Source organism: Humulus lupulus, chromosome 1, assembly GCF_963169125.1.
Source record: "Humulus lupulus chromosome 1, drHumLupu1.1, whole genome shotgun sequence".
Lineage (NCBI taxonomy): Eukaryota > Viridiplantae > Streptophyta > Magnoliopsida > Rosales > Cannabaceae > Humulus > Humulus lupulus.
The window spans coordinates 289232034-289243542 of record NC_084793.1 but is presented as its reverse complement, the minus strand read 5'-3'; the positions used below and the strand labels follow the sequence as shown (position 1 = coordinate 289243542).

Below are 11509 nucleotides of genomic sequence, written 5' to 3'. Positions count from 1 at the left end.
TAGAGTTTAGAAAGAGGAGAAAAACAAATCCAAATGATGCTTGAGTTTCTTGGGTTGGCCTCCTTCTTCCTTGAACCTCTCTTCTATTTCTTCCTGGTGTTTTCTCTGATATTCTCCCTGGTTTTCTTTGCCAAAAATGGCTGCTGCTTCTATATTACGGCTGGAGCATTATTTTGGTATATTAGGTTATCTTCTTCTCCTCCAAAAGTACCATAATGCCCCTCTTTTCCTCCCAAAACATCAAGTCTTCCTTCTCTTTTGTCCTTTTCTCCATTATGCTGATATTTCCTTCTGCCACTGCCACATCAGCTGAAATGTAAGCTTGACTCTTGACTGCCACGTGTTCCATGCTCCAAAATGTAGCTGATCACAATGCTTCAGTTTTGCTGCAGCAATCCTGAATATTCAGCCATCAACACAATAATTTCATCACAATAGACTCTTAAGCTCACTCATTCCCTTGTGCAAATATTTAGCCATGAAATCATTATCTTTAACCCAATAGCTATTAAAAACTAAAAAATATAATTACACTTAATTAAGATAATGAAAGCATCCAAGTTAGCTACAAAAACTAAAAATAAACTAACATCACTCATGATTTTTTTCACAAATATAAGTTCAAAAGCACATGAAATAACTCTTTATTCAAGAGTTATCACACCCCCAAACTTACAACATTACTCGTCCTCGAGTGATGGCCCTAACAACACAATACAACTAACAAGAGACACAAAAGATACAAACTAAACACAAAAGACAAGAAAATACAAAGACAAAACACTACAACAATGAACAAACTTTGCTATGTCAATGGTAACAAGGGGAAGGCTCTCGGGAAATTTTATTTTGAAAAAGAGAAGCTGAATTTTAATCTTTCACAAGTTTTAAACCAAATTCTTCAAGTATGAATGTTGCTGCCAAAAATATGAACCAAGTGTTTCACCCTTTAATGCATGCATAGCTTTTCCTAAACAATTTCAATCACTAAAAATCAAGCTAGCCCTTGGTCCTCAAGCTTAAATAATGTCTCCATACGTTACTTAGTAATTCCCTCTCCACTAATGTAGACAAACACCACACCAAAGATCAATAGGACTTTATCAAGCTTGTAATGATAGGCTAGGGTAAAGGTAGGATAAGAGAGATACATTTTTGGCTCAAATCACCCTAAACACCTCATTCTTTCTAGGACCTAAATGCATAAATGCACACATTAATTTCCCCAAAGAAAACCCCACAACACAATATAAATCTTGCCACTAGTCTTTATTACTAACATACAAAGACAATAACTCAAACAACTTTTCCTTTATTAGAAAAGTACACCCTCAAACTTATTTACAAACATACATACACTTTTTTTTTTCTTTTCTTTTCCTTTGATTTCTGATTTTTTTTTTTAGTAGCTTTGATGCAAGGGAGTGTACTTCTTAATTTCTCTTTTTTTTTTCTATATATATATTTTATAAAAATAAACAACTAAATGGCAAGATTACAAGAAGATTGAGAACACACTCTCCCCCCCCCCCCCCCCCCCAAACTTAAAATCAACATTGTCCCTAATGGTGAAAACAAGCAAAATAAGAAAAGGAAAACGCTCACCCAAGTTTCTTGCTCACACTCAACTCATCACAACCCCCAAAATGCACAACAAATAAATCCTATAAAGATCAAGGTGCTAAAAGGGTGTGGTGAAAAGATGTGAATATATATATGTAAAGCTAGGCTAATGAGTGGCTAAGAAAGAAAAATGACACTTAAGCTCAATGGGGTGACTAGGGATAAAAATGCATACAAGGTAGGCTGCAAAGGCTCAAACAGTCCAAAGATGGCCTAAATCATGTCATCGGTGTGGTATTGTCTAGGATTTCGCCTCAAGGAAAATCGCTAAGTAATTCTAGAAACTTAAGCTCTCACAAGAAACTAGCTCGTTCTAGGGTCTCAAAATTGTTTAATCCAACTATGCACCAACTAAAAGGAGAAACAATTGCATCAATCAATGGCTAGCAACATTTACATCCAAAGAATTTAGTTGAAAACTCAAGAAAGAAAAACATTAAGCGGCAACTTAGATTGAGTAAAGAAATTGTCATGGAGCCCCCTAGTTACATATGAACAAAAGCAAAGAGTATCGCTACAAGATTAACTAAATAACAAGACAGGAACAGAACAAGCAACAAAACACACACATAGAAGCAACATAGTAGATAATAAGAGTAGACCACCAGAGAGTTCAAGAACAGAATTAATTACAAAACAATAATAATAATAATTACAAATCAAAAGTGGGTTAAAGAATCTCCCTCCTCCTAGTCCTCGGAATCAGCAGCCGAAGGACTAGGGCCATCAGGCACAGCTGGCGCGGTCCACGCCTCCAGGATGGAGTTGGGAAAGACTGGGAATGGAGCTGTTGGTTTGTTGAAGTTGCGCTAGAGGGATTTGATGAGGGCTGCATCCCGCTGCTTAGCATACTTCCAGTAAGCATGCTGTTGAGCTTCCATAGACACCAACCGACCAAGAATCTCCTGCTGCCGGGCAATGATGTCAGTGAGCGGAACTGGGGGAGGCACGGCGGAAGGCCCAGAGGCTGAGGCAGGTGCACGAGTCTGGCCAATCAGAGAGAAATCAATATCCCGGCGCTCGAAAAGGATATCCTCGGTGGAAGCAACAGATACCCCAGCTCTAATGCATAGCTATGTGATGAGTGAGGGAAAGAACAACTTCCCTTTCTTCTTTCTAGCACAGCTAGCAAGCTGCCTAGAGATGATCTGGCCAACATTGACACCCAGCCCAGCCAGTATACAATACAACAAGAACACCCTCTCTGTGGACACCGTAGTGTCATGTGTGGTGGGCAGTAATCGACACTTCAGAAAGCTAAGCCACACTGCAGCTTTAGGCAAAATGGAGGTGTGCAAGAGAGTACGCACACCGCCAGAAGAGATGCACCATTGAGTTCCAGGGGCTGCGACGCACTGCAGCGCCTTGTCAAAATCAGCTGGGGTAGGTGCCAAGATCATTTCATTATAAGTTGAGCTGTCAACGTTGGCTAACCCAAAGAGGGCATTAATAGCCTCACCCGCAAAAGAGACCACCTTGCCGCGAACCAACACTTCAGAATTTTCAGCGAAGGCAAGGTTGGCATAAAATTCCTTGACCACTGGAATAATGGCATACTCTGGTTTCTGGCAGAAAAGTTCCCACTGGTGTTGCTCAATGACAGTAGTGAGAAAGGCAGGCACCTCCCTAGTAGTTGGCAAAAATCCTCTCTCTGGAAATAATTTCTTGGTCTTTATAGACTCAAATCTGGCCTTGGCTTGAGCTGAAGTAACTTTTCGGGCAGGGTGTGAAGGGGTAGCTGGTTGCTTGGTTTTATGAGGTGGGGCAGCTGTGGTGGCAGCAGTGGCAATCTTTTGCTGCTTTGGTGGGGGCACAGTTGATGCTTGTGGGGCTGCTCTTTTGGATTTGTGTCGGGGTCGTTTTGATGTGGTGGTAGGAGCATTTCTGGCTGTTGGGGGAGGCAGTAGGAGTGGGGCAGTGGAGATTTGTGGGGTCTTTGGTGGGACAGTGGTGTTTTTGGATGCTTTCTTGGGTGTTTTGGTTGTTTGTGGGCTAGAGGTTGGTGGTGGGATAGTGTTGGTCTTTTTTCTCTGTGCTCGTGTTTTGATGGTCATGATGGGCACAAAAAGACAGCACCTAATTCACAAGCTTATCATACACAAATGGAGCACCTGAACAGAAATTACCACAGAAATTACAGCAGAGTTTCCAACAGATTTGCTCACCAGATCAAAGATTATCAGTGCTCAAATGCCCAGTAGCATATATATATATGTATATATATATTTTGCTTTATACGGGGACAAGGAAATTAATACCCCATATGTTTAGAGTCTCAGATGACCGTGGGAATGCTCGGACTGTGATGCACCGAAGTGGACTGGGCCGAGAGTGCCGTGGCTGAGCAGAGCCGCGCCTGGTAGTCCGAGTGTGTTGGTGGGGCTTGGGCTCGGATGCGGCGCACGAAGAGGCAAAGGCAGGGGCTCACGGGGACTGGTTCGGGGCCTTGCGCCTGGACTGGGTGAATGGCCTAGGGTCTTCGTGAGGTGGAGAGGCGGAGAGGCTGGGTGCTGCTTGGCTGAGGCGTGCAAAGGGCAAGGGCTCGCCTGGCCGGGGTCGTGGTGGTGCGTGAGTTTGGGTACGACGAGAGTGTGTTGTGGTGGGGCGAGATGGAGAAGGCGATGGGGTTTCGGAGTGGTTGGGTGAGATGGAGAAGGCGAGGGGGTTTCGGAGTGGTGAGGCGGTGTGGGGCGGAGCTAGGTGGAATGCCGCCTGGGTCGGTGGCTGGCTCGGAGGCGAGGATGGCTAGGGAGGTTCGGGAGGGGCTGGGCGGTTTCTGGCTGAGGGAAGGGCGGCTGAATGTGGGGAGGATGATACAGAGTATAAGGGTATATGCACATATATATTTATATATATATAAATAGTATAAATTAAATAATTGAAATATATACATATATATAGTTTATAAGATATATGTTATACTGATACAAATATATAGTTTATAAATATAATAAAAAAAAAGTTTACTAAAGCTATATACATATATGTAGATTTTGTATAGTTATTTGTTTATACATATATATATATATAATTTTTTTTTTATATATATAATATGATATATGTGTATGTGCCCCTAAATGAAACCACGACCTAAGAATTTTCTCTGCCCAGATTGCTAACAGTTTGCCCAGGATTTGCTTCAGCAACCCAAATTTGACGTAACTCCCCTTTTTTTTTCGGAAATCTTTGCGGCCATTTTGCTGAAGCAAAACTCTCGCAAAACCATCAGACTCCAGAATTACTTCCAAAACACCCTGTTTCTTGCTGTCTTAATACCTGAAACATCAAAATAAACATAAAACTGCTCCAAAACACCACAATAAAATGGGATTAAAATTAAAAAAAATGTGAAATTAATATAAAAATAAAAATAACTATAATTAAAAACACTCATATATATAAATATATATTTTTTTTCTTTTTCTTTCTCTCTTTTCTTTCTGTTTTCCTCTTCTTTTTGTCTCTTTTTTTTTTTTTTTTATATATATACAATATCAGTTTACACTTGCTTCTTGTTGGGTTGTCTTTAAATTAGTGCCTGAATCACTTGACAACCCAAATCAACCTCAGCTTTAAGGATCCTCCAAAGTGATGGAGGTCTTCTCGCGGTTGACCTCACCTCCCAAATAATGTTTCAGCCGCTGCCCATTCACTTTAAACTCTCTTCTGGATTGATCTTCGCGAACCTCAACTGCTCCAAAGGAGTAAACTCGCACCACTGTGAATGGGCCAGACCAGCGGGACTTTAACTTGCCAGGAAATAACTTCAAGCGCGAGTTGAAAAGCAATACTTTCTGCCCCTTCTCAAACACCCGAGCTTGAATTTTCTGATCATGCCACCTCTTAGTTTTCTCCTTGTACAACTTGGCATTTTCATAGGAGAACAACCTCAGCTCTTCCAGCTCATTTAACTGTAACTTTCGAGCTTCTCCAGCAGCTTGGAGGTCCATATTCAGTCTCTTAGTGGCCCAATATGCCTTATGCTCCAACTCAACGGGCAAATGGCAAGTTTTTCCAAAAACCAAACGATACGGTGACATTCCCAAAGGGGTTTTGAAAGCCGTTCTATAGGCCCAAAGAGCATCATCCAATCGCTGAGACCAATCCTTTCTACTAGGATTCACCACTTTCTCTAGGATTCCCTTGATCTCCCTATTGGATATTTCCGCTTGGCCATTGGTTTGGGGGTGGTAGGCTGTGGCAATCTTGTGCTTCACACTGTATTTGGCTAACAAAGCTGCCAAAATCTTGTTAACAAAATGGGTGCCTTCATCGCTTATAAGAGCCCTTGGAGTGCCAAAGCGCGTGAACACATGCATATGTTGGAACTTCATGACCACCTTGGAATCATTGGTAGGACTTGCCACTGCCTCAACCCACTTAGAGACGTAATCTACCGCTACCAAGATATACAAATTTCCAAATGACTGTGGAAATGGGCCCATGAAGTCGATTCCCCAAACATCAAACAATTCCACTTCAAGGATGCTATTCAAGGGCATTTCATTCCTTGCTGAAATATTTCCAACACGCTGGCAGCGATCACATCTCTTAGCAAATTCATGAGCATCCTTGAAGATAGAAGGCCAATAGTACCCCGATTGAAAAACCTTAGCGGCTGTCCGCTGCCCCCCAAAATGTCCACCATAAGGAGCTGAATGACAATGCTCTAGGATGCTAGAAACTTCCTCCTCAGGCACACAACGCCTCATGATTCGATCTGAACATTGTTTGTACAAATAGGGCTCATCCCAATAATAGAATCTCACATCATGAAAGAACTTCTTGAGTTGCTGCCTATTCAAATCAGGAGGCTGCAAACCACTCACCAAATAGTTGACAAAATCAGCGTACCATGGAATAGTGGTTTGGTTCACAACCAACAATTGCTCATCGGGGAATGTCTCTTTAATAGGCCCTTCATTTTGCTTTTCACTTCCAGCTTCAAGTCTAGATAAGTGGTCAGCCACTTGGTTCTCCGTTCCTTTTCTATCCCGAATTTCCAAGTCAAATTCTTGAAGAAGCAACACCCATCGAAGCATCCTTTTTGGCAATTAGATACTTGATTGCTGAATGGTCTATATAAACGACCACTTTAGTCCCCACAAGATAAGCTCTAAACTTGTCAAAAGCAAACACCACCGCCAAAAGCTCTTTCTCGGTGGTAGTATAGTTCAATTGGGCATCGGCTAATGTCTTGCTTGCATAATAAATGGAATGAAAAGCCTTCTCTTTTCGCTGCCCAAGTTCAGCCCCCACAGCAAAGTCACTAGCATCACACATCAATTCAAAGGGGAGAGACCAATCCGGAGCTACAATGATGGGTGCGGTGATAAGAGCCTTTTTTAAAGTCACAAATGCTTCTTGACACTCCTTGGTGAACTCAAATGCTCGATTTTGCTCAAGTAAAGAACAAAGGGGCTTAGAAATCTTTGAAAAATCTTTTATAAACCTCCTATAGAAGCCCGCATGCCCCAAAAAGCTTCTAATCCCCTTGACGGTAGTAGGTGGTGGCAATTTTTCTATAACTTCCAGCTTTGCTCTATCCACTTCTATGCCCTTGTTAGAAATTCTATGGCCCAACACAATGCCTTCTTGAACCATGAAATGACATTTTTCCCAATTGAGTACCAAGTGTGTTTCTTCACATCTAGCCAAGACTTGCTCCAAGTTAGCCAAACAAGTGTCAAAAGACTCCCCAAATACTGAAAAATCATCCATGAAGACTTCAAGAGACTTTTCCACCATATCTGAGAATATTGCCATCATACAACGTTGGAAAGTGGCGGGGGCGTTGCACAACCCAAAAGGCATCCTCCTAAAGGCAAAGGTGCCATAAGGACAAGTAAAGGTAGTCTTCTCTTGGTCTTCCGGCGCGATGGAAATTTGATTATAGCCTGAATAACCATCAAGGAAACAATAAAACTCCTTTCCTGCCAACCGATCAAGCATTTGGTCAATAAATGGCAGCGGGAAGTGGTCTTTGCGAGTAGCCTTATTCAACTTCCGATAGTCCATACAAACACGCCAGCCCGTTACTTGTCTTGTGGGAATCAACTCATTGTTTTCATTAGCCACCACCGTGACTCCACCTTTTTTAGGAACACACTGAATTGGGCTGACCCAAGAACTGTCTGAAATTGGGTAAACAATGCCATAATCCAGCCACTTAATTATCTCTTTTCTAACCACTTCCTTCATGATAGGATTAAGCCTTCGCTGCTGCTCAACGGAATTATTACAGCAATCTTCCAATAGAATTTTATGCATACAAAATGAAGGACTTATCCCCTTGATATCCGCCATAGTCCAACCAATGGCCCTTGTGTATTTCTTCAAAACAACCAGCAACAAACTCTCTTTTTCAGCCCCTAACATGGCTGAAATGATCACAGGCAAGGTCTCATCATCTCTCAAATAGGCATACTTCAAGTGATTAGGCAAAGGCTTCAAATCTAATTTTGGTGGCTCTTGAATAGAAGGTTTAGGAGGCTTAAAATTCCCTTCCGACAAGTTCAATGACTCAAAAGGCCTCCTAATTTTTGCAAAGGGCTGCTTTGACTCCACCCATGTAACTTGGCTTTCTTCCTCTTCACTTAAGCTTTCAAGCTCTTCAAGTGACCTCACCCCCACTCCATCTTTACAAGCTTCCTTGTGGAATTTTTCAGCAACAATAGACTCAATTACACTTAGCCTATTACATTCCTCAACCTCATCCGGAAACTTCATAGCATTGAACACGTTGAAAGTCACTTGTTGGTCATTCACCCTCATGGTAAGCTCCCCTTTTTGTACATCAATCAAGGTCCTCCCGGTAGCTAGAAATGGCCTACCCAAGTTAATTGGAACATCTATATCCGCTTCATAATCAAGGATGATGAAATCAGCTGGAAAGATGAATTTGTCAACTTGCACAAGTACACCTTCAATTTTTCCTTCTGGGTGCGCCATAGAACGATCCGCTAATTGCAAAGTCACTGTGGTTGGTCTTGCTTCTCCAATCCCCAACTTCTTGAAAATCGACATGGGCATCAAATTGATACTAGCCCCCAAGTCACAAAGTGCTCTACCAACGTCTCTACCACCAATAGAACAAGGAATTGTGAAGCTGCCCGGATCCTTCAATTTAGGAGGAATTTTACTCTTCAATATAGCACTACAGCCTTCAGTCAACGCCACTGTTTCAAATTCACCAAGCCTCCTCTTTTTAGTTAAAATATCTTTCAAAAACTTCACATAGTTGGGCATTTGCTCCAAAGCTTCCACTAATGGTATATTGATGTGAAGTTGTTTCAAAACATCTAAAAATCTCCGGAATTGACTATCTTGTTGCTGCCTTTGAAAGCGTTGAGGAAATGGTGGAGGTGGCTTGCTTGTAGGCTCTCCTGTAGCATTTTGCGGAGGAATTGCTGCAGCAATTGCTTCAGGATCAGCATTTAATTCTTTTAATTTCACAGCTTTGTCTCCTTTGTCCCCACTATTTTGGATTGAAGTGGGCTCGCTGTTTCTGGCACAATTATCCTTAGTAAGTTCCACATTTTTGCCACTTCTCAAGGTAACCGCCTTGCAATGCTCCTTGCCATCTTTTCTTGGATTTTCTGTATCACTAGGCAAAGTGCCTTGTGGTCTATTCCTTAGCTCATTAGCAAGCTGCCCCAGCTGAGTTTCTAGATTCCTCAAGGATGCCGCTTGACTCTGAATTACAGCATTGTTCTTGGCCATATATTCCTTCATTAAACTCTCCAAAGAGCTTGATTGAGACACTTGAGGAGGAGGTGGTTGAGCTCTTTGTTGTTGTTGAGAAAACCCCGGTGGGTATGTAGGCTTGTTTTGCATTGGTGCTCCGCTTGAACTAGCTCCTTGACCCCCCCATGAGAAGTTCGGATGGTTCCTCCAACCCGGATTGTAAGAGTTCGAATATGGGTTGTTACGGCTCACATTTTGATTCCCCAAGTAACAAACTGATGCAGGATTTGATGGACAGCTGTCAAATGTGTGCCCATCTCCACAATAAACACAAGAAACATCTGCCACTTGGCCCATAGCAGCTGGCTGTACCATTCCCCCCAAACTCATGTTCTTGAGAAGGTTAGTCATTGAAGAAACTTGAGCTGTCAAAGCTGTCAATGCATCAACTTCAAGTAAACCAGCCATTTTTCGACTTGTTGAGGCTCTAACATTGGACCATTGATAATTGTTGCTAGCTATCCTCTCCAAAATCTCATAGGCTTCGTTATAGGACTTAGAGAGAATAGCCCCATTGGCTGAAGCGTCTAACACCATACGAGTGGAAGAATTGAGCCCATTGTAGAAAGTCTCCACTTGTATACAATGTGGGATCCCGTGGTGTGGGCACTTTCTCAATAATTCCTTGAATCTCTCCCAAGCTTCACAGAATGATTCATCTTCGAGTTGCTGAAATGACATGATTTCATTGCGAAACTTGGCATTTTTGGTAGGGGGAAAGTACTTCATCAAGAATTTTTCAGCCAACTCATTCCATGTAGTCACCGAGTCGGGAGGAAGAGTGTTGAGCCATGCTCTAGCTCGATCCCTCAAAGAGAAAGGGAACAATTTCAACCTTAGGGCCTCATCAGTCACTCCTTGTAGCTTGAAGGAGTCACTCACCTCCAAAAATGAACGAAGATGAAGGTGAGGATCCTCAGTAGGCAGCCCACTAAATTGACCCACTGTTTGCAACATTTGGAACATCACGAGCTTTAACTCAAATTGGGGTGCTTGAATTTCAGGCCTAACAATGCCCGGATTGAGCTCATTAAACATGGGGGCAGCGTACTCCCTTATCGCTCTCTCTCTATCATCAGCCATAGCAATTGTATTAGTGACATTATTAGCACCCTCAACTCCTTCAACCTCTTCAGCCATATTAAGGCGATTTTGAGCCCGTTGTTCCCTTAGTCTTCTTCTAATTGTTCTTTCAATCTCGGGGTCAATAGGAGCTAGTTCAATGTCTTCTTGCTCGTTCATATAGTAAATCACTTGAGAAAACACAAGAGCAAGCAAACAAAGTCAGCTCAACAAAGAAAAAATAAATAAATTGCAAGTAATTAATTTTACAAGAATTTCTAATTTAAATCCCCGACAACGGCGCCAAAAATTTGTTGTGAGATTTGATTTGATTAAAATGTGCAAGTGTACATAGTCACAAAACAAGTAATAAAGTAGTAAGTATTCAAGAATCGTCTCCACAGGGATTGCAAATTAAAAAGTAAGCAAAACAATTACTAAACAATTGGAGAAAATTAAAAGTCAAGTGGTTGTTTATAGACTAAGAAAAATATTAAAATAAAATGGAAATACTGAAATTAAATACTGAACTGAACAAGAAAATTGAGAGATATTTATGAATTGCAAAATGGACTTGAATTGTTGAATTCCCCTATATTATTCGTCCTGAACAAATTGCGAACGTGTTGCTGCAGCAATATTCTAGCAAAACTCCCAGGATAACAAAAAGTTCATTTAACACGCATAAAACTTTCCCAAATCTTATGACCTTAATTCTTCTACCTAATTAAACATATTCATATGCAAAATCAGATTTAAGAATGCAATCACAGTTCACTCATCATATGTTACACAAGGTAATTAACATATCCCTATATTAATTACTAACATAACCTAACCTAGATTATGACTTGTGTCATTCAAGCTTTTCTTATTACATTCAACCTTTCCAGCATTAAATATAATTAAAATAACTTGTCATTGCTGGCCAAACAACAACAAGAAATCAATTTAAGCACACTTGAATGATCAAGGGAGATTTTACTAAAATAAAGTGCAAGAAATGGATAGATTATAACATAGGGTTCATCAACAATTCAAGCCACCAAGAAATTAGTTCATGGCTGATTTCATATAC

The 11509-nt window shown here is 41.3% G+C and overlaps 1 protein-coding gene and 1 non-coding gene across 2 annotated transcripts; one reads left to right on the top strand and one right to left on the bottom strand.

Annotated features, from left to right (window-relative positions):
- Window positions 1-1541: 1541 nt before the first annotated feature.
- Window positions 1542-4423, bottom strand: LOC133808872 (uncharacterized). Its single transcript, XM_062245899.1, has 2 exons — window positions 3882-4423; window positions 1542-3734 (listed from the first exon to the last, which is right to left on the bottom strand). The coding sequence occupies exon 2, from the start codon at window positions 3675-3677 to the stop codon at window positions 2697-2699; it is 981 nt and encodes a 326-aa protein (XP_062101883.1). The 5' UTR covers window positions 3678-3734; window positions 3882-4423; the 3' UTR covers window positions 1542-2696.
- A 5538-nt stretch (window positions 4424-9961) lies between these two features.
- Window positions 9962-10067, top strand: LOC133813131 (small nucleolar RNA R71). The gene has a single exon (XR_009884173.1). It is a non-coding gene; the product is annotated as a small nucleolar RNA R71 (small nucleolar RNA).
- The last annotated feature ends 1442 nt before the right edge of the window (window positions 10068-11509 follow it).

What these genes read in the sequence shown, in the direction of transcription:
- LOC133808872 (XM_062245899.1), bottom strand. Translation starts at nt 3,677, where the DNA reads ATGACCATCAAAACACGAGCACAGAGAAAAAAGACCAACACTATCCCA.